At 38.9% G+C, this 22,330-nt stretch overlaps 1 protein-coding gene across 2 annotated transcripts in view; it reads right to left on the bottom strand.

Moving 5' to 3' along the window:
- Positions 1-4,539: 4,539 nt before the first annotated feature.
- ACSL3 (acyl-CoA synthetase long chain family member 3) overlaps positions 4,540-22,330 on the bottom strand; it is an 80,276-nt gene continuing 62,485 nt past the window's right edge. For both annotated transcript variants that reach the window (XM_065881225.1, XM_065881224.1), the window contains exons 6-15: positions 20,692-20,842; positions 19,122-19,245; positions 18,813-18,884; positions 17,393-17,532; positions 15,632-15,804; positions 13,651-13,725; positions 12,415-12,606; positions 10,832-10,946; positions 9,285-9,442; positions 4,540-4,873 (exon numbers count right to left, since the gene is read on the bottom strand). In XM_065881225.1, the coding sequence (XP_065737297.1) occupies positions 4,716-4,873; positions 9,285-9,442; positions 10,832-10,946; positions 12,415-12,606; positions 13,651-13,725; positions 15,632-15,804; positions 17,393-17,532; positions 18,813-18,884; positions 19,122-19,245; positions 20,692-20,842 (1,358 nt within the window). In that variant the 3' untranslated portion in view covers positions 4,540-4,715. The remainder of the gene's footprint in view (positions 4,874-9,284; positions 9,443-10,831; positions 10,947-12,414; positions 12,607-13,650; positions 13,726-15,631; positions 15,805-17,392; positions 17,533-18,812; positions 18,885-19,121; positions 19,246-20,691; positions 20,843-22,330) is intronic.

The raw sequence follows: 22,330 nt of genomic DNA, 5'->3' as shown, positions 1-22,330 counted from the left end.
GATTTAAATCAGATTCCGGTGGCTACTTGTGACGGTGGCTGTAGAACAGCTGTCTTTCCTCCATTTGTGGGCACTTTTTTCTTTTTACTCCCTGAGGTTTTGCCACACTCCTCTTGAGGCAGAAATCATTGGAACCCAGACAGGTAGGTAAGCGATACTGTTGTCAGCACTGCAGCTGAGCAGAGGGCTATTTTGCAGGGCAGGCCAAGCACGTAGCAGAGGAGGGGAACGTGCCCCGGGCTCGCCTGTGGGGGGGGGGGGGGGGGGAGAGGGAGGGGGGAGGCCCGAGTGGGGGCTGGGCAGCTCAGGACCAAGAGGCCCAGCTCTCAGCACCCACACAGGGGGCTTCCAGGGCACACACTGCTGGGCTGTTAGGGCTGGTATTTTATACATCAGCACCTTCTTGCCCTTCTTCCTTTCCAGCCCAACCTGAACCACCACCAAATGGGAGAAGTTGCCCCTGAATGAATCCCACCAAAGTGAACAGTATTCAAAGGCATCAGTAAAGAAAGGCACTGATGCGGAAGGGTTTGCTGAAGAGTGTTTTGAGAAGTCTGAACTGACTAGAAAAATGCACGTAACATTAAATGCGGACACACATATCCCTCGTTATAATTTTAACACTTTAATCCGCTCAGAAAAGTTAAGCAACAGCTACTCAGTCCCATGTCAAGACCCTGGGGTGAAAGGTGGTTTCTAAACAGACGTGCCCTTGTAGCCTGCGTGCCTGCATGTGGGCCAATGAGAAGGGAATCTGAGACAGGAGTGCTGGAGGGGAATCAGATTGAAGGTTAACGTATTTTCATTACTTAAAATCAGGCAACACAGGTACACAGCCTGCTGTTTTTACACGGATATGTCCGAAGAATCTTTCCATGACAACAGAGACCTACCTACCTCATCCTAAAATTACAGGTGTATTTGATATGGCAGAAATCTTAAGCTACCTATGTTTAATAATCTGAGCGACGTTAATGACAGAAATTAGGCACAATAATCTTTTTAAACTGATTCAAACCAAACGCTGAAGCTGCCATATGTTTTGTTACAGTTACAAGACTACACACAAAGACCTACGTTTATAGAAGTTCACGTTAGTATAAAGGTACCCGGTCTTGTCAGAAACCAACATGAACAGCAGCGGAAGGCAGGGAGGGGTCGGTTTCAGAGACAGGAAGCTTCCTCCCGTGACACCAGGACTCCGTGCAGGCACGAAATTTGGATGTTTCATTGCTGCCACCTTGCCTTTGCCCCACAAATTTTAATGCCAAATTCTGATTTATCATCTCTATGCAAGCCTTCAAGCTATGTGAATGTTCTACGCGCAGAAAACCTCTGATCACCACTGACTTGGCGGACAGTGTGGCTCCTGTGCCGTCAAAGCCCAAGGGAGGGAGGGACTCAGGGGGCTCAGGGCAAGTGAGGACAGAATGCTAGCAAAGCAGGCACATCAAGAACAGAGCTTCTCGGGCTTCCCTGGTGGCGCAGTGGTTGAGAGTCCGCCTGCCGATGCGGGGGACGCGGGTTCGTGCCCCGGTCCGGGGAGATCCCACATGCCGCGGAGCGGCTGGGTCCGTGAGCCATGGCCGCTGAGCCTGCGTGTTCAAACAGAGCTCCAGTAAAGTCTCCCTTCAAGTGAATTGCTAGGCCGAGAAATACAATTCTCCTAACTCCTTTTCAGTGAGTATTTCAGGAATGTCAAATCAAGTTTGACTTTTATGGAGAGAGCTTTTCTTTCTTTGGAAAAACAAAATACTGAGTTTTTTTTTATTTATTTATTTTTATTTTTGGTGTGTTGGGTCTTCGTTTCTGTGCGAGGGCTTTCTCCAGTTGCGGCAAGCGGGGACAACTCTTTATCGCGGTGCGCGGGCCTTTCACTATCGCGGCCTCTCTTGTTGCGGGGCACAGGCTCCAGAGGCGCAGGCTCAGTAGTTGTGGCTCATGGGCCCAGTTGCTCCACGGCATGTGGGATCCTCCCAGACCAGGGCTCGAACCCGTATCCCCTGCATTGGCAGGCAAATTCTCAACCACTGTGCCACCAGGGAAGCCCAAAATACTGAGTTTTAATATCAGAAACTTTAGAGGTCATAGATATCAAATCCATTACTTAAAAACAAAGTAGTATTAAAAAGTACCTAACGCTTACAGTTTTGTTCTGTTGTCAGTAAGAACTTTCTAATGAAGTTTAAGCTAAGAAATACCAGCAGGGGGAGTGGGGATGTGGGGCGGGGCGGGGTGGGGGGGAACGACGGGACAGAGGTGGCCACCAATCTACCTGATGTAAACTGCTAGACTTACAGGAGAGATTCAAGAACTCTTCATGTAGCTTACTTCTGGGAAACAACGGTTCTCAGAAGACATCCTTTTAGAATCTATAGTCCTCTTTTCAGACGTGTGTATTAATTAGACTTAGCCATTTACTGTGAAATTCCTGAAAGTTTCCCTCCAAGTATCTTCTGGTTAAACCAGTATTTTTCTTATAATCAAATTACAGTTGTTGGGTGTTTTTTTCCCCCCCCAAATCAACCAACTTTTCCTTTTTTGAAAGGATAACATTAAAACGTACTATTTTTCAAGTCACTAAAGATGGTTTGGATTAGAAAGTAATTGGAAAGGGGATTCTACTTATTTAATTTCATATTCTGCTGTGGCATCTGACACCTGGCATCTGGTATTTTAGGAATGAAAGGAATTATAAAAAAAAAAGAGAGACAGAGAGAAAAATGGGACTATGTACAGATTAAGCCAGTCTTATTAGATGTTTCTGAAAAGAAACAACTTTTATTCTGAATCAGTGATAAGCTACATATTCATATGCCACTATTTCAAGTCACAGTTATACTGACATCTCTCCTTTGAAGCGCTGAATGGTTTTTTCTAAATACTTTCCAAAAGTCATTTGAAAGCAAGTAATAATTCTAAACATAAAGCATCAGAAACAAATTCTGTCCACCCAAGCTAACTTTAATGTTTAGATCACAACATTTTAGAGAGGCTCCATTTAATTTTTCCCTATTTTTACTTCTTCTTGGCAGTTTTTCAAAACTCTGTGAAAACTTAAACTATGACAAGAAAAGCATTCAAAACATAATACAAATATATACATGAATACAAGAAAAGTTTAAAACAAAAAACACCATATTACAGTATCTCCAAATACGATGTGTTCATGATATGGCCAAAAACTACAGGGTTACAGGTCCTCAACACTCCCACTACCCTACGCAGACCTCCATTCACACCTTTTCACATATGTGTATTTTTGTTTTGTTTTGCCTTCTTGGTGCCTAAAGTAACTGAGAATCAAGAAAATGACTAATATGACATGAAGAACATGGTACCTGTGATTTTTTTATATCCTAGTCTAAACACATCTTAATTGGTGGAACATCACTCTTAGTAATAGCCAAACAACAACGGACAAGCAATACATATGAAAAGACGTACTATATATAATACAGTATTTTTAGAATCACAAATAATTTCCACACTGACATTAAAAACCTGCAAATTAAATTTTAACTCACCTCATTATAAAGTTAAATTCTCATGTATCATAGTAAGAATGCTATTCCTAGAAGCATTCTCAATTATTTCATTTTCTAGTGTAGAAAGGTTATGGTAGAAAAGATAAGGTGCTTTTTCAATAAGCTGCCAACAGACACTGACAGTGGCTGACAGACATACCCAGTGCAAACTATCCAAGAAAATAATCCTAATTTGGAAATGAGATATATCACTAAACAGCTAGACTAAAAGTAGAGTGGGATAGAATAATTATCCGTGACTAATATGTCATAAACACAGACAACTCAATGTACATGTAGTCAATGAAATAAAGAATAACGTTCCATCCTCTTTTTTTTTTAATTCTACCTTAACTTTTCAAATTGTGCCCAATTCTAAAACTTTAGTTTCCTAGTTTCCAGAGCTGACTAGAAGACTCTGATATTCTGATGGTAAACTACCAGAGATTAATGATCCACTGGTGCTACCCCTGCTGTGTTTTCTTCTTTACTATGAAACCATAACCCTCTATTGCTATTTTGTTTCATGCAGGACCAACCAAACTTAATTTTTTTTCTAAGATAAAATAAATATATAAAGAAGACACTGTCAGGCATATATTCACAAGGTCTCAATTTCTTAAAACATAAGTACGGGTATATTTATTTCTCTCAAATGCATACAAGACAATAATTACACAGCAACAAATCTTTTGTTCAACAATTTGATTCATAAGCATTTGAATGAAATTTACATAATTTCACATCCATACCCTTGCATGTTTAAATACTGTAAGTAAAAAAGCCCCCCAAATAACCAATTCTTGTATTTCCTATTTATCCCTCTATACATCCAAACTTTAAAAAGTTACAAACTGAACACTATACAGAACATACAAATCATGTTTAAAAACTTGAGGTTTTAAAATCACTGTTCCCCCAAGATGATTCAAAAAAGTCCTCATGCTGACAAGTACAGTCCTAGGTGGTAAAGTAACTTGGAGGAGGGGAAGAAAGAAGAGACAGACACAAGTTTGCTGTCTTAATATTTTACTAATCCTGTTAGTTAAAAATGGTGATGTCATGAGAAATAACAGTTTGGGTTTAATATGAGGAATGGAGTCTGCCTCACAGTTTGAGACATGCATTTCAAGTATTTTCCTATTTGATCTGAGCTCCCTGCAGCAAACTGATGCTGAAAGAGAATAATTATTTTCTTCCATACATTCGCTCAATGTCCGCCTGGTAATGTGTTTTAAGCTCTTTGCGTTTCAGCTTGAAGGCATCTGTCACCAGACCAGTTTCAGGGGTCCACGGTTCAGGGCTCAAACGAATTTTTACTGGAATTTCAAACTTTTCCAGACTTGCTGAGACGGTGAAAAGAAATGTAAATGCAAGGTCATGAAAAATATACAATTAAAATTCTTGGCAAATAATTTAACTTCCTCAGTCTTTGAGCACTCATCAAAATGCAAAGCCAACAGCTCATAAATCTCACTTCTAAACAATCTATCCCTCAGAAATACAAGAAGAAACAGATTATGTATGAGAATTACAACAGCAAAAAACTGCTGAGAAAATCTACATGTCCATCAATAGAAGGAGTTGGATAAATTATGATACAGGCATAAAACGTACAACATTCAGTCACTAAAAATGAGTTAGATCTATCTGGCATGGGTATATTAAGATACCTGCAATATATTGTTAGGTTTAAAAGAAGTTTTGTTTTGTTTTCTAACACTAGATAAACTTATATGCAACTAGATGTGTACGACAAGGGTACACACCAAAATAAACCGCATACTTCTAGGGGGCTAGGATCCAGGATTAAGGAAAAGGAAATGTCACTTTTTACCTTACACCTATTTGTTTTCTTTGAATTTATTTTTAAAAATCACCTTAGAAACTAAGAAATAATAAAGTTTAAACAGAATCTTGTCACTGAGCCACGATATTCGCCATGAGCTCTGAGGAAGAATGTCTCCTCACTACCGTGCTTCTCCCACACTGCTTGATACCAAGTAGGTCCTCAACAGTGGAAAACTGAAAGGGGGCGGTGGGGGGGGGGGGGGGGAAGACAGGGAAAAGAGATGTAGTTTTGAAGAAACACCTTCCCTTAAGAAGACTGATTTACTTTTCCAGCATTCATTTAACAAATATTTACCAGGAAAAAAATACTGTATAAAGTGCTTTACTAAACATTCTTTTAAAATACAAAAATGAATAGTTTCTGCTCTCAACTGGTATACTATCGGAAAACAGGTAAACACCTAGCCATAATAATGTATATACCTTAAAAGAACTGAATTGAAAGGTATAAGTGCCTTGGGAACAAAAATGATATATTAACTCTAGCCTATAAAAAGAAACAGAAATAACAAACTTTTATTCTTCAAAGATGAAAAATATGTCAGGAGTGGTTTCTAAGAGGAAAAACCACTATGAGAAAAAGCAGTAAGGCAGGGACACAGTTCTTAAGGGACAGGAGTCTGACACTACGGAGATGTGGCGAGACTCACAGGCAAGCACTGGAAGCCCACATTCAGCTGTTAAGTGCCCAGTCGGCACCGCACTCTATGCCCTGACTCAACATGACGTTAGTTAAGTACAGTGATATCATCTAGACCAGGTTTTAGAAAAATGAACACAGCTACAACCAAATGAGCAGGTGAAGAAATGGGGACTCTAAGTATAATTATGAGTATTTCTTCCCTATTTTGTTGTGAATATGCTTGTTATATATGTTAAGCAAATATTTTTCTTTTCTTCCCTCCTGTTCTCTTATCACAATATATTAATAAGTTCACTTTATATCACAGTATTTAAGTTACAGGATATCAAAGGAGAAGAGTAAGAAAAAAATCAGTCAAGGGGTCTTCATCCACTTCTGGGGAAAAGGTTAATGTATCTTCAGTTGCACTCAGAACAGGTGTATAATGTTAGGTGTTACTGTCTTTACTTGGAAATTAACTATGGTGTAAGGAAATGTATCTGGGTGCCAAGCTGACAAAGGGTGGGCTGTGACAGTTTTATGCATCATCTGGGGCTAGGCTAGAGTTCCCAGTTATTCAGTTAAACACTAATCTAGGTGTTGCTTTGAAAGTGGTTTTGTAGATATGACTAAGTCAGTTGAAAGGCCTTGAGAGCAGAGCTGAGGCACCCCCAAACAAGAAGCAATTCTGCCTGTGGACAGGGGCTGGCTTGTGCCTAGGAGTTCCAATCCACCTTTTTCTTTTTTTTTTTTAAACAGTCTGCCCTACAGATTTCCAAGTTTGTCTTAGCCAGCCCCCAATAATCATGTAAACCAATTCCCTACAATAAGTTTCTTACTATATTTAACTTACTGATTCTGTTTCTCTGGTGTAAACCTAATATTGATTTTGCTTAAAAATGAAGTTGGATCCCTTCTTTACATCATATATAAAAATTAACCCAAAATGGATTAAGGACCCAAATATAAGGGCTAAAACTATAAAACTCTTAGAAGAAAACAAAGCGCTATTTCTTTGTAACTTGGATTAGGCAACGGTGTCTCAGATGTGATACCAAAAGCACAAGCAACAAAAGAAACAAATAAACTGTATCTTATAAAAATTAAAACTGGGCTTCCCTGGTGGTGCAGTGATTGAGAGTTTGCCTGCCAATGCAGGGGACGTGGGTTCAAGCCCTGGTCTGGGAGGATTCCACATGCCACGGAGCGACCAGGCCCGTGAGCCACAACTACTGAGCCTGCGCGTCTGAAGCCTGTGCTCCGCAAGAAGAGGCCACGACAGTGAGAGGCCCGCGCACTGCGATGAAGAGTGGCCCCCGCTTGCCACAACTAGAGAAAGCCCTCGCACAGAAACGAAGACCCAACATAGCCAAAAATAAATTAAAAGAAGGCTCAACATTAAAAAAAAAAAAAAAAATTAAAACTCTTGTGTTTCAAAAGATACCATCAAGAAAAGTAAAAACACAACCCACAGGATGGGAGAAAATATATCTGATAATGGATTTGCATCTAGAATATATAAAGATCATACAACTCAATAATAAAAAGACAACCTCACTTAAAAAATGGGCAAAGAATCTGAACAGCCACTTCTCCAGAGAAGACATACAATGGCCATTAAGTACATGAAAATATGCTCAACATCATAAACCACCATCTGAAATACAAATCAGAGCCACAAGGAGAGGCCACTTCACACTAACCAGGATGGCTAAAATTGAAAGGATGAACAATAATGAGTGCTGGGAAGGATGTGGGGAAACTGGAACCCTCATACAACATTCGTGGCAATGTAAAATGGTGCCACCATTTTTAAAAACAGTCTGGAAAATATTTAGAAAAATATGTTCTGGAAAATAGCCTGGCAGTTCCTCAAAAGGTTCAACATAAAGTTAGCAGAGGCCCAGCAATTCTCCTCCTAGTTATCTACACAACAGAAATAAATAAGTATATCCACGCAAAAGCTTGCGTACAAATGTTCACAGCAACATTATTCATTAACAGCCAAAACTGGAAACAACCCAGGTGTCAACTGATGAATGGATAACCAAATGTTACTTGACAATAAAAGGGAATGAAGTGTTGATACATGCTACGACAAGAAAACATGGATGAACACTACATGCTAAGTGAAAGAAACCAGTCACAAAACCCTATATATTATATGGTTCTACTTATACAAAATCTTCAGAACAGGCAAATCTATAGAAACAGAAAGATTAGTGGTCCCCAAGGACTAGGAGGTTCGAGGTATGGTGGGGAGTGGCTGCTAACAGACATGCTATTTCTTTCTGAGGTGATGACAGTGTTCTGAAACTGATTATGGTAATTGTACAACTCTGTGGATATACTAAAAAACTATGTAATTGTATATACTAAACGGGCAAGTTGTTTGGTATGTGAATTATAATATATCTCAGAGCTGTTAACATATACATAAAATTTAAAAATAAAGCAAGAAGGCATATAAATTCTGTTATGCTTAATTATTGTTTCAGTATTCTACCTTACTTAGAAATTATGTAGCTTTCTAATTTCATATCCATTAATTAACTCAATTTAGCATCAGACCAAGGATTTCAAGTTACCTAAAAAAGTTGGAAACTATTTTCAAGCTGACATACTACAAAACACAATTACTGTTGAAATAAAGGGTCAGAATGATTTCGTCTGATTAACTATAAATGCAATTTACATTTTTCATAATCTTGAATAACATATCTAAGGAGAATAAAAATGCATACTTGTATTACCCATGACTCAGAAGGTACAGCTGTTTTTATGAAACCAACAACATTAAACGAAGTCTCTCTGCACTCACCCCTCAAACACACACACACACACACACACACACACACACACACACACACACATATATGCACAAGGGGTGGAGGACACATGAGTTCAACCAACTACCAGCACACTAACTGTGTAGCAAAGAGTCCTGGACGGTTCACTACGGGCTGGGGTGTCCAGGAAGCTAAGCAGGGCCTTGGAAACAGCTGAGAAGAGTGGAGAAAGGGCCAACCCAGAAAACAGAAGCTGCTGAGAAGAGGACATTCTGAGACATGTCCATCAGTGGTGGGCGTGGATGATTTGTGTGTCCCTAAAGGGGCTATAGTGGGGGATTGATAAGTACGTTCTTCTCCGTACTAATGGTGGGAAAATATGATTAGTTTCTAAGCAGGAAATGTAACCTAAGCCCTTGTAGCAAAAACAGGATAAGCAAGCTTAAGTAGCCTCTTCCCATCTCAGTTCTCAGAATCAGCTGAACACTCTCTCACCTGAAACAGCAGCTTCAGAGAGCACTTTGAGCACCTCATTCTCCATTTCGCAGCTGTTACACAGCTCCTCCCAGGTCCCTCGAAGTCCCCTCTTTCGTGCTAGTTCCGTTAGCTCCTTTTGATTCGGCACAACAAATCCAATGACATAAGAATGATAACTGAAATAAAGGGCAACTTGGTTAAGGCACCACACGGCGTACACCGCGTTAACTGCGGTTAACTGGCTACGCTGACGTTTAGCGATCAGCTCTTCACCATCCCAAGCGACACGCATGAGGGCGTATCTGGTACCGCCACGCTTGCTGTCTGATTCATAACGCGCTGTGGTGCTCTGGCAGAATTCACTGCTAAAGAAACCTGAACCTGACATTTCATGATAAATTTCAACTATGTATATAACTGCTATGAATTATGCTTTTAAAAAAGAAAATTACAAAATCAGAAAATTCATCCTTAAAAAATCAGTAATTCACATCAACAGATTAAACAAAACTGAAAGCTAATGTAGATATGAAACTTTCTAAAAAAATTTGGCAACAAATCAAAGTAATGTGATTATACATATTTCTTCCTTTGTTATCGTGGGAATATGTGTTCTAGAGGAACTCTTGAGTATGCCCGCTGAAGGCAGCGACCTGAAGAAATGGCAGCGGCATCAGGAGAAGGTCAGTTCTGGTTAATATCACATATGAAAATCCAGAACTGTAGCATCACTAAAGAAAACACTTCATGACTAACAAAGGGCAGAATCATTTATAAACCAATGTAGTAAATCTTTAAAGTGGGCTGTACCTCAAAGCCTATTTCTAAATTGGTTCTCCTAACACCAGATTTTATCTTTTCATAATAAGCATTATGTCAACTGCTGCAGTAAGGGTCCCAGGCTGGCCAGAAAATATCCGATCATTAACCCTGGAGAATGATTGCCACATGCAATACTGTTATGAAAAAATGTAATCAGAGTGTCAATCTGAAATTCCAACACATTTCCCAAGAGTGCATTTCTGGGATTTTAACTTTAAACTCTCCTTCCCAGCTGCCTCTGTATCATCGTGGGCTCGAGATGCTATGTATGAAGCCACAGCTTAACATGGCTTAAGGGGGAACGGAAGCCCACACCTGGCTAGGGTCCCAAGCAGGCTCAAACTGACAGGGGGTAGTAAGAACGGAGCAGAGCACTGCTCTCTGACCCCACCCCCAAATTCCTTCTTTACTCGCCTCTCCTCTGGACTGGCTGTGGGAAGCTTCCCTGTGCAGGGCGACAGGTAGCAAGGCAGCAGGGAGGAGGATTTTATTTCCTTCCCCTTCCTGTCACACAGAACACCGTACTGAGATGTAAAACAGAAAACAGGGACAGAAGATAAGGGGACGAGCATCACAAGGGAAGAATCGCTAAGGGCCGTAATGAGAACAGGCCGTTCCCAGAGACAATGGATAAGAAGGAAGAGTTCTTGGTATCACTTTACAAAGAAGGCCGGCATAGAAAGGAAATGCCAACAGCACACCAAATGTTTTAAGTAAAAGTAGCATAAATTCTACTTTCTTACCTGTTTGCATATGCACAAATGTTATCTATTAGTGAGAGATTCTTCAAAGCTGCCTCCACTTTCCCAAGAGAAACATATTCTCCTGCCTGCAGTTTTACAAGGTCCTTTTTACGATCTGTGCAAAAACAAGGCCGGGAGGGGGGCACATTGGAGGACAATATTATTATACCTTTAATGCATAGAAATATTGGCCATTCCCTAAGTAATTTGCTATCAATTAAGTCCACTATAGTAGTTATGCTAAAATTAAAAACACATAAAATTAGGCCCTTATTTTTGTACTACTAAATATATTCTTTTAAAGAACTAGATTCTGATTAAGGGACCCCATCATCAGGGCTTCAGGCATGTTCTGCTGAACAGGTTCTGTTCCTGGTATACATTAATACCAGAAAGGTCAAGAATATACTCAATGCCATCTGAAAGCTCACATTCTACCTGAAGAGAAGCAGGACGAAAAAACGTTATCACTTTAATACGATACAGTAGTACTAGGTGCTGATTTTCAAAGAATTCCCGCAAGTGAGGCCTGAGCTGAGTCTTGAGGGAAGACTGAGCAGTAGCCAAGTGGAAGAACACTGGCAAAGAAGAGAGCCGTGCCAGCTTGAATTACTGCAGCTATAGGAGGAGGAAAGGTTTTCAGCAGGAAAGCAGCCAGTGAGATGGGGGTTTAGTAATCACGTGGTGGCAGCGAGAGGGTGCATTCAGCAGGGGTAAGCATAGCAACAGAAAGGAATTTCTTGCAATAGGGTGACAGAAGGTGCAGGCCTGACCTACGATCACAGAAGGAGGGACAGACAGAATGATCTTGAGGCATATGTCACAAGGTAAAGCAGTGGGATATGGATTAGATATGGGGAGCTGACTGAAGAGGTTCTCATCTCCTGCCAGTGTCTAGATGGCACGACTGGGATAGAAGTGCCATTAACTGAGAGAAAGAACCTAAAAGGAGAAGCAGGGAAGGTATTTCTCACCCACAGGTCCTAGTACTGAGCTTCCAGGCCTTCCTTAGCTCTCACAGGCAAGGGAAGGACATGGTTCTGACAGGAAAAGAGCCCTAATAACCTCTAGATAGCAAAGAATTCACAAAAATGAATATTCCCTATTAAGAACTGGACTCTTTAAGGATTATCTAGTAGTAATTAAAAATACCACTGCTGGGCTTCCCTGGTGGCGCAGTGGTTGAGAGTCCACCTGCCGATGCAGGGGACACAGGTTTGTGCCCCGGTCTGGGAAGATCCCACATGCCGCAGAGCGGCTAGGCCCGTGAGCCGTGGCCGCTGAGCCTGTGCGTCCGGAGCCTGTGCTCCGCAACGGGAGAGGCCCACGTACCGCAGGGGGGAAAAAAAAAATACCACTGCTGTTGAACAGACCTTGAGACCTCATAATATGTCAAGCCTTGTAAATTCCACACAGTCCCTATTGTACATTTTTATATTCCAGGGATAATGCAGAGACCATACCAACACTCCATAAAGATGAATTCTTACACTATTAAACAGCTTCTCTAAATATATAGTCTCTCTTTTGAAAAGCTATTTTGGAAACATCCACTTAAAGAAAAAAAGTATTACTTCGCTTACCAATAATCTTCAAACAACCATCGGGGTCAAACTCTCCAATATCTCCAGTACAGAGCCACCTCTGTCCATTTTCATCTTCAAAAAAATCAGCTTTTGTTTTTGCTTCATTTTTATAGTATCCCATTGTCACATTTTGGCCACCAATAATAATTTCACCCCTAGGATGTGGTTTGTCAGTATTAAAGTATCCACCTAACAAACATAGAATAATTTAGAGTTAATTCAACATTTTTATCCCTGCGTACATCGTGTGAATATTTGAAAGTATTAGTTTCTAAATAGGGACATCTGATTTTGATCCAGTCAGCGTTTCCCAAAGGAATACGGCGGGCACTACGGACAGAATTCATCAACACGAAACTAGTTGCAAGTTTTCACCTGCTTAACCCTAAGCACTCCTGCTTTCAAACTACTATTCCAAGAAAAATGAAACTCAAAAATCCAACATCTACTGTATAAAATAATTACATATGGTCAGTTCCTTTAAGGATTCTGTAGAGATTCTTAAATATCATACTAGTAACTGATAAAAGTGTTAAATTGTGCATTTTGAGACTAAATCTCCGTATAAAATCAAATTACTATATATTTAGAAGATTTATTCCTTACAGATAATTTCAGAATGGTTCCATGTTTAAGCTTATTAAACATTTTCACTAGCTCTGAAAAATGACACCCAAGCCTTAGACTCTCTGCATAAAAGAAAAGTGCACCCAGACAAATCAGAGATAACATGTACACGCTAATAGGGTCATCTAAAATTTTTAAGAAGTGACTAGTATTTAAATGGCATGAGCGATACATTTTCATGTAATTATAGTAAAAATTTCCTTCTGATAATTTTGGGTTGAAGCCCTCGGAGAAGGGAAAGAAAAAAGAAAAAAGCAGGTAAAAATCTTCAGTTTCATAGAATGAATTATATGATTTTGTTTCTACAAAATATGTTCATTTGTAACTTATGGGCATTATTTATTTAGCACATTTCTCAAGTTTTTCCCATAATTCTTATTTGCATTTATGTAATAAAGCAAATAAAAACAATTATAATTCTTTGAAGTCATCTTTGAAAGAAGCAAAATGCATTCATATAGCTCTAGATAAAATATTTCTATTATAAAGGACAAAAGTGAGCACTTGTGGGTGATTTTACACTCTGAAGTAAGGAAGGAAATGAAGCACAATTCTAAAGTTTAATATTATACAAATTAATGCTCTGTGGTTAAAAGAGGTTATTACCTTCCTCCCAGTTCTTTAATTTGATTTCACAGCAAACTAATGGCGCTCCCACTCTGCCAGTATTGTAGTCCCACACTAAAATGCAAATGAAAAAAAGTATTTGATTATAGTAGTTAATAAATCGCTTCACTTTTTTAAACTACAAAAAACCAGTGATTTATCCCAAACCTTAGATATCCCCAGAGAACCCTTAAATGCAGAAGTAGCACATTGGTGAAGCAAGCTGTGTAGCCCACACTGAAATGTTTTGGTTTTTTTTTTTAATCCGAATTGGTTATAGACATTTAAAAATCAAGACATTTTACAAAAGAGTATGGAATCTCCGAGAACAATGGGCCCACATTTCCAGCACAGCAACAACTGTAGCCCCTATCAGACGGTGCAGGCCTGCTCCAGTTTCCCCAGATCCCTTACCATCACATTCTCTTACACCAGGGCCCACTTCACTCATTTAAGTAGCTGCCTGGTTCATGAGTTTGTCTTCTCTATCTTAAAGGATAAAGGAACACAATGGTTTACACCTATTCTACTTTCTTACTAGACTTAACAGATCTGCAGTACAAATAACCTCTCCAATCTTCTCCCATGTACCACTATTTCAAACTGAGATCTCTGAAGCTTCCCTCACATCAGCTTATACTAGCACACCCTATTTTTTCATAAATTCATATAGTAAGAGTTCAGAGATCACACTGGAGATTAAGATTGTTAACTTTCAAGGATCTGGGAAAGAACCCACCACTATTGTGAACTACTACTGCATTATGTTTCCTCTTCAAAGAGCATTCAAATATCAGAAATGAAAGGCTGATATTTAATACTTTACAGGCTTATTTACACCATAAACCGTAACTGATTAATCACACATCCAATGGAAACCTTAAAAATGGAAGAAATTAAGGCTCTTCAGGAACCGTATATGCATGTTTTTAAGATTGCTTGTCTATTTTGTGCAAAACAAGACTTAGAAGCAGCTTCCCAAAATATATAAAATATAGAGAACGTAACTGAAAACTGGAAAATACAGAAGTAATGCAGGATAAACCTGACATAAGAATGGTACACAAAAGCGCTCAAGGTAAATAGGGGAAAATGAAAAGTTAAGAGGTTTAGTGTCTATCAGTATCTAGAAAATACAAAGGAGGAGCATAGTTTTATCTAGGACTGGAGAACAAAGTACCTTTCTTCCATAAAAGGGCATATAAGGCACTAGGGGAGTCATCTGGGAACCACTCAGGTAATGGACTGCCCCCTCAACCCCGTCACCATGATAAACTCTGGAAATTAGATTCTCTAGACCGGAATCTAGTTTCTCGTTGCACTTAACACAGACCACCCACCCCAATAAACATTTCTGAATTTGAGCCTTAATAAACATACCTAAACAACTAGAAAATACACATTAGTTTTTCTACATAAAAAGAAATTTAAAAACTGATATAAGATGATAAATGTACACAATACAGCCAATGCTTGTGACAAAAACTTCTTCTCTAGAAAGCTAAGTAGTTTGTTTTTTGTTTGTTCGGTTGGTTTTTTTGCGGTACGCAGACCTCTCACTGTTGTGGCCTCTCCCGTTGCAGAGCACAGGCTCCGGACGCGCAGGCTCAGCGGCCAGGGCCCACAGGCCTAACCGCTCCGCGGTATGTGGGATCTTCCCGGACCGGGGCACGAACCCGTGTCCCCTGCATCGGCAGGCAGACTCTCAACCACTGAGCCAGCAGGGAAGCCCAGCTAAGTAGTTTTTAATACTATCATAGTCTTTACCATAGTCTTAATTCGAAAACTCCTCTAGATGAATTATTGACAATGAGATATACCTAATACATTCTAAAAACTTATCAATAATCACACTACTTGGGATTTACACAAATATTTTAACTGCTCTTCTATATATCTGCAAAAAACAACCCATACTAAAAAGTGCCTGGAGTTGCACCCCAGCCTCTGTTGGACACACCACTTTGTAGATAACACTAACCTTCTGTAATTGTTCCAGCCCCACAAGATTCAGTGAGTCCATATCCCTGACCGACAGGACAGCAAAAACAGATGTTCATGAATCTCTGTGTGGTTGCAGAAAGTGGAGCACCCCCACACAAGAGAAGCCGAATATTTCCACCTAGCAAGCTTCGAACTTTCCGGAAAATAAAGCTTAAAAAAAAAAAAAGAAAAATCAATCAGATAATCACAGAATTTTAAAGCTGAATGGGATTTTCCAAATCATTTAGCCTAATCTTCCAATTCTGATACACAGGCACACCGTGAAGATATTTAGAGTTCAGTTCCGGAGCACCGCAATAGAGTGAATATTGCAATAAAGTCACATGCATTTTTTGGTCTCCCGTTGCATACAAAAATTATGTTTATTCTATACTATAGTCTATTTAGTGTACAACAGCATTACGTCTAAAAAGCAATGTACGTACCTTAATTAAAAAACACTTTATGTTAACAAATGCTAACCATCTGACTATACAGGGTTGCCACAAACCTTCCACTTGTCAAAACACAGTATCTATGAAACGCAATAAAGCAAAGTGCAATAAAACGAGGTACGCCTATATGAGATGTTGAGATTAAGTATCTTATCCAAGGCCACAAAGCCAATTTAAGAGACTCTCTTGACCCACTACTTAAATCTAAATGTTTATTCAACCAAGTTTATTCAGCCAAGAACATGTGATTTTTCTCTTGAGAACTTCAAGTAATATTTGAATTCAAAATTGTCAGGTTTAATTTTATATAGTAATGGAAAACCCCTGCTTATGGTCAGAGCAATTAGTTTTATATCATTATATAATACATATTATATTAATACTGAATAATCCTACTGTATCTTCATAAAATTTAGTATGAAAAGTAAATTATTTTTTGCTTTCGCTTACTTCATTAAAGATGTATATGTATTTGTATACAGCAATTTAACTCTTTAAAATTTCACTAATTCAAGTTGAAGTATCTGGTAAATTAAAAAAGAAAACAATTCAAACATCTAATTGATATGTTTCTGAAAACACACTAATTAAAAAGATTGCTTACCACCTAGATGAAAAAGGGGGAAGGGTTTTGTTTTGTATTTTAATAACTTTGAAAAAAGACCAAGAGGCAATCATTAATATATATATATATATATATATATATATATATATATATGTAAATAGGCTTTACAAAGCAATTCTGTATCTCACTGGAGATATGAGTAAAAGGCAGGAAAAAAATTATAAAGTTTTAAATAATGTGAAACACATATGAAAACTACATTAACGTTCCCATAAAAAATAATTTGAATGTCATATTTTTATTTTCTAATTTCTAAACAATATTATAGTTAAATCTACTTATTCTATTAGTGCCATGGCGGGGGTGGGAATGACAGGTGTGTGGTAAAACTCATTTAACACTTTAAACACAAAACATTTAATCATATTTGGTTGCCATTTTATATTCATATTGAAATAAATATAAAAGCAAAGAGAAACTTCTCAAAATAATTAAAATCATATTAAGTGTCCACAGAAGACATAAGCACACATTTAACACAGTAAAATTTTTAGTGAAAAATTTTTTCAAATGACCTTGCAATCTTTTTTAATTGCTCATATTCTTATGCAAGATGGATTTTTTTTAGAGTCCCTTTGACTTTTTAAGATAATTTTTTCTTATAACTATCTCAATTAATTGGGCTATTAATGTGAATAAAATGATCAAGTTATCAAGGAGAGGGAGAGCCTTTACTTACCTATCACACAGCGGAGTACCATGCCCTTTTGAAATCTGTTCCATTTTGTAATTATAGGCGAGAATAAACAGAGTGCGTTGAAAATTACTCATTCCATTCACTTTATTCATGACATTTTTGTAGATCCGATCCATGATTTCCTAGATGTATAAAAATGAGTTAATACAGTCAATAATGCTATCAGCTACCTTATTTAAAATCTTAACATCAGATTACTATTTCCATCAATAGAGGCATTTTAAAAGATACATTCTGTCAAGAATAAACTTTTAAAATAGAGCCACAATTTGTTTAAAAACGAGATTTCTGTAATTTTTAATAGATGCTCATGAGTAGTAAAAAAAAAATGGGGGGCAGGGAGATATTAAAAACCTTAGGGCAGTAATATGCCATTATTGATTCTTTATACTGCTTTGCTCTTATTTATTCTGAACTAAAAACTAAACTCACTAAATAAATGAACAACTATATAAAATTAAAAGAGAATTTTAAAAACCATTCTATCTTATAAAGATATAAAGTACTACATTCTTTGCTCACAACAAGACCATGGGGTTATTTTGGTTGGTTGGTTGACTTTTAATGCTGCATCCATGAAAAATTTCCTTGTCTGCACTGTGTTTTGCTTACCATGCCTATTCCTATGACATATACTTTAATGACTTGAAATAGTTTCTCTCTACAATTTTAAATTATATTTAATATTTATGTGAACCAAAACTTTAAAGAAAGATAGTACTAAGGAAACTACATACCTAATGAAACTTCAAAATTACTGGTCATTTATATTTGACTTTGGAATAACTAAGCAATTATGCTTGAATGTGAACACTCAGTATCCAATTATAATTCCCAACACTCTCAAACAAAATCAGAGAGCCTCGTAAAATTTACATTAGGGGAGCAGAAAATCACTGCTATCCCATTTCTACTGATCTTATTCCCAGGCCCCTCCCTATGCCTGGTATTAAGATGCACAGTGCCGCTAGGGTAATTCAAAGTTGCACCAACTTCTCTGTCCCTTTTTTTTTTGGTGTCTAGGCCAGACTCTCCCCAAGGACTCGGGAGATATGATTTGCTTAGAAGGAGGTGATCTCAAACCTTTTCTCCTATCTCCTGCTGGGCTTCAGGTTTCTACCAATAGCAAACAGATATCACAAAAATGATTTGAGCAAGAAGCTATTTAGGGAAAGGCAATGATAATATCATATCGAAGCTGAAACTAAGTTGATTGTTTAATAAGCAAGAAAAAAAAGATAAAACAAGATCAAATAAATACTGTAGAGCTCAAGGTAACACAGATAATGAATAAGGAATAAATCCTACATAAACTACCTTGTCAACAATATCTTTTCCACTAGCATTTACTTTCTGTAGATGCTTTTTTAGCAGGCAATATTGATTAATGGTCAATTCTTACCGGGACAGCTGCCATCAGTGTTGGTTTCAATATGGATGTATCTCCTTTGCTTCCTTTTTTTATTTTTGAAGACTACAGAGAGAAAAAGTTATCTATATAAAGTGATCTTTATTTTAAAAATTCAATGAAACTCTTAAACACATTACAAACTCATCATTTTAATTCACTTATATTCTAAGTAGCACTTAAAAGGCAAGTTCCTTTAGAATGATTAACTGTCAGCCTTACAATATACTGTCATACTGAATGAAAATTGTGTTAAAGATAATTATGATTTTTTAGTATCTCAAATCACAGAATTTAATTTACCTGATCTGCTAAAGTCTGTGGTGAAGAGTAGCCAATGCAGCATCCATGAGAAAGACAAACAAGCTCAGCACTTAATTCTAAAACATGGGCCAGAGGCAGATACCCGATGTAAACATCCTTCTCCCTAAAAGAAAAGGGAGATACAGGAAGCAACAGTCAGGTGCTGTTTCTGTGAAAACAGGAGCGAGCTTTACCCTCAGGGCTCAATCTGGGCTCTTTGTGTGTGCATGCACGTGCATGCGTGCGTGCGTGCGTGCATGTGTGTGTGTGTGTGAGAAGAGAGAGACAGACAGACAGAGACAGACACTGAGGGTGTCAGGGAAAAGAACTGTAGTACAGCTCAACCTAAAGCTGAGGAGGCAGACACTCTGAGGAAGTGCCTCCTGTTTCCAGGTCCTCCTGGAAGGCACTCACTAACTGTGCGTGCTGCAGAAGCAAAGCGCCAGGACAGAAGAAATATGGGCTTGGAGGGGGGAAAAAGAAATGAAGGTTCTTTGGAAGGACAGAAGAAATTCCCCCAAGGAGGAAATGGTCTTTAAAGCTAATGGGCTATCAAACAGGAGAGTTCAAATAGGATCCACAGCCTTCTGCCAGGAATCTCAGGATGAGATTCATGTTCGGAGAGTTAAATTATACCTTACGTAATAAAATGTATATGTATACATATCCATATATTTCAAGAACTACTCCTATTCCCAGAAGGAATTAGCTGCTCTTACTTTTTTTTTTCTAAAAGTCATGCACACACAAAAATTTCTCTCTCCATCCCCAAATTCAATTCCACAGTAACACGTGTGTGTATGCTTTCTGTGCATCCAACCACTGCACTCGATCAGTCATCACAATATTGATTCCTCCTCTGGGAATGCTAGCTTCACCACCCCTAAAACCCGCTCCCATCTGGTTTCCTCCATTGATCTCTTTCGCATCTCAGTATACCCACTCTCCCCCAATACTACCGGAGTGTGTCTTAAAAAGAAAAATCAGAGACTGAAGAGAGAAGCTCAATAAGCATTTATTGGATATATTATTTGTTCACTTGAAGTATAATATTTAGGTATAAAAATGACTATGAAGGTAACAACACCAACTGATTAAAATAATTTAAGACATTTAAGTCAGTTAAAGTTTGCACTTTTAAAGTAACAAGTAAATATTAACAATGATGTCTATCAGCTATACTTTAAAACCCCCAACTAGGGCTTCCCTGGTGGCGCAGTGGTTCAGAGTCCGCCTGCCGATGCAGGGGACACAGGTTCGTGCCCTGGTCCAGGAGGATCCCACATGCCACGGGGCGGCTGGGCCCGTGAGCCATGGCCGCTGAGCCCGCGTGTCCGGAGCCTGTGCTCCGCAACGGGAGAGACCACAACAGTGAGAGGCCCGCGTATCACGGAAAAAAAAAAAAACAGCCCAACTATTTTGTAATTTTAGTGTCCTTTTCTTGAAGAAATACCTACTGTAAACAGACTCTGAAGGACTAATTTAACCGCGTAGTAATAAATGACACAAACGTTAATGTAACAACAGACATAAATACTGGACTACCCCAAATTTATTTACTATGACATACCCCAGGTCTGGAATCCTTTCCGCCATCCCAGTTATACCAGCAATAAGGTTACTATGGGAGATCATGACCCCCTTTGGAAGTCCTGTGGATCCACTTGTGTACATGATTACTGCAATATCTGAGGGCACTGGTTTGCTATGAGGTTTGTTTTCTGTATTGGAGAAGAAAAGACACACATACTTCTGAGAAATTTAGCTGTATCACCAACTTTTTCATAATCATCTGTTTGTCTAAGTGAGTTAACAACTATTAATTGGGTTCATACAAGCTCAACAAAACAGATCAAGTTCCTGCACATAAGAGATATATGCTATTGGGACAGACATAAACAAATCTATAATGTTATAAGAGCTATGAAGAAAAATAAAGCAGGGCAAGGTGAGAAGATGTTAGGAAAAGTGGCAGGAAATGAAGATGAAGGAGCCACCAGCACCATATCATGCCATCTCAGAGGCCATGTGAAGGACTCTGGATTTCACTCTGGGTGGAAAGCAATGTTACTTTCAACACAGGCTTGTCATCACCTGTGACAAGGATCACTTTAGCTACTGTGTGGTTACCTAACTTAAAAAGGAAAGAAAGGAGGTATAGGGAGAGAAAAGGCCATTCCAGCAACTCAACTAAGAAATAAGGGTGGTCAGACGAGGGTACCTAGACATTTGCTACAAAACGTTCTCTGCTTCAGAGCGGTGAAGTTAACATGGCTATACTCGGAATCCTGGATTAAAAGACACTGTCCCTCATTTGCACAAGCCTAAGAACAGCAGCCAACATCATACAGAGGTGACACAGTAAGAAAGACTAAGAGAAGTAGGTCATGGATAGCACTAGTGATCTGCCTGAATTAATCATGGAACTACCCTAAATGCGGTCTTCTTAAATAAATGAGGAAAACATTTTAAACACGTTCCCAAGTGAACTCTTTCTCTCCTACCTGTCAAGATATATTTCTTGACAATTGTTATCATTCAAGTTCTTGCTTCCTAATCCGCCATTCACTCCTTCATCCCATGGCACCATTCTCCTCTGCCACCAGCACTCAGAAGCTGCTCTCTCTGAAGTGACACTGGCTAAGAAGTCCAACGGTGCTTTTGCAATCCCCGCATCACCGGACTCCTCCAGTGCACCTGGTCCTGCTGAAGACTCCTGCCTCACTGAGGGGCTCCTTTCACTCGGCTCCCACGAACCACACGCTGCGTGTCTTCTTCCTTCTTCTCTGACCAATTCTTGGTGGCCTTTGGAGGTACCATTCTCTGTGGGTGACCTCACCTACTCCCACAGCTTTAATTAAAATCTGTTTCTAGCTTCTCAATCTTTTAACTCCAAATTAAACTCCAGCGTACTAGACTTGTATAGGCCACTCCCCACTACAAAGCTACATTTGAATGTCCCACCAGCAGGTAAATTCAACCTGTCCAAAATTAACCTCAGCATAACCCCATTCCCAAGCTGAGTGAATGTTTACATCTAATTCATCACTAAGTTTCCAACTATAAAGGAAGTACAGTCCCACCATCCTAACAGCTTTTGTGATATCCTTAAACATCCATATATTCTCTAGCATCTTCTGACACTTATTTGAGAGTGGGAATTTCCGGTTACCATGCCTGGGTGTGCTAGCTGGAGGACAGAAAGATGT

The sequence above is a fragment of the Phocoena phocoena genome, chromosome 7, assembly GCF_963924675.1.
Source record: "Phocoena phocoena chromosome 7, mPhoPho1.1, whole genome shotgun sequence".
Taxonomy (NCBI): domain Eukaryota; kingdom Metazoa; phylum Chordata; class Mammalia; order Artiodactyla; family Phocoenidae; genus Phocoena; species Phocoena phocoena.
Note: the sequence above shows the minus strand (reverse complement) of the source record. Positions and strands in the feature narration are given on the sequence as shown.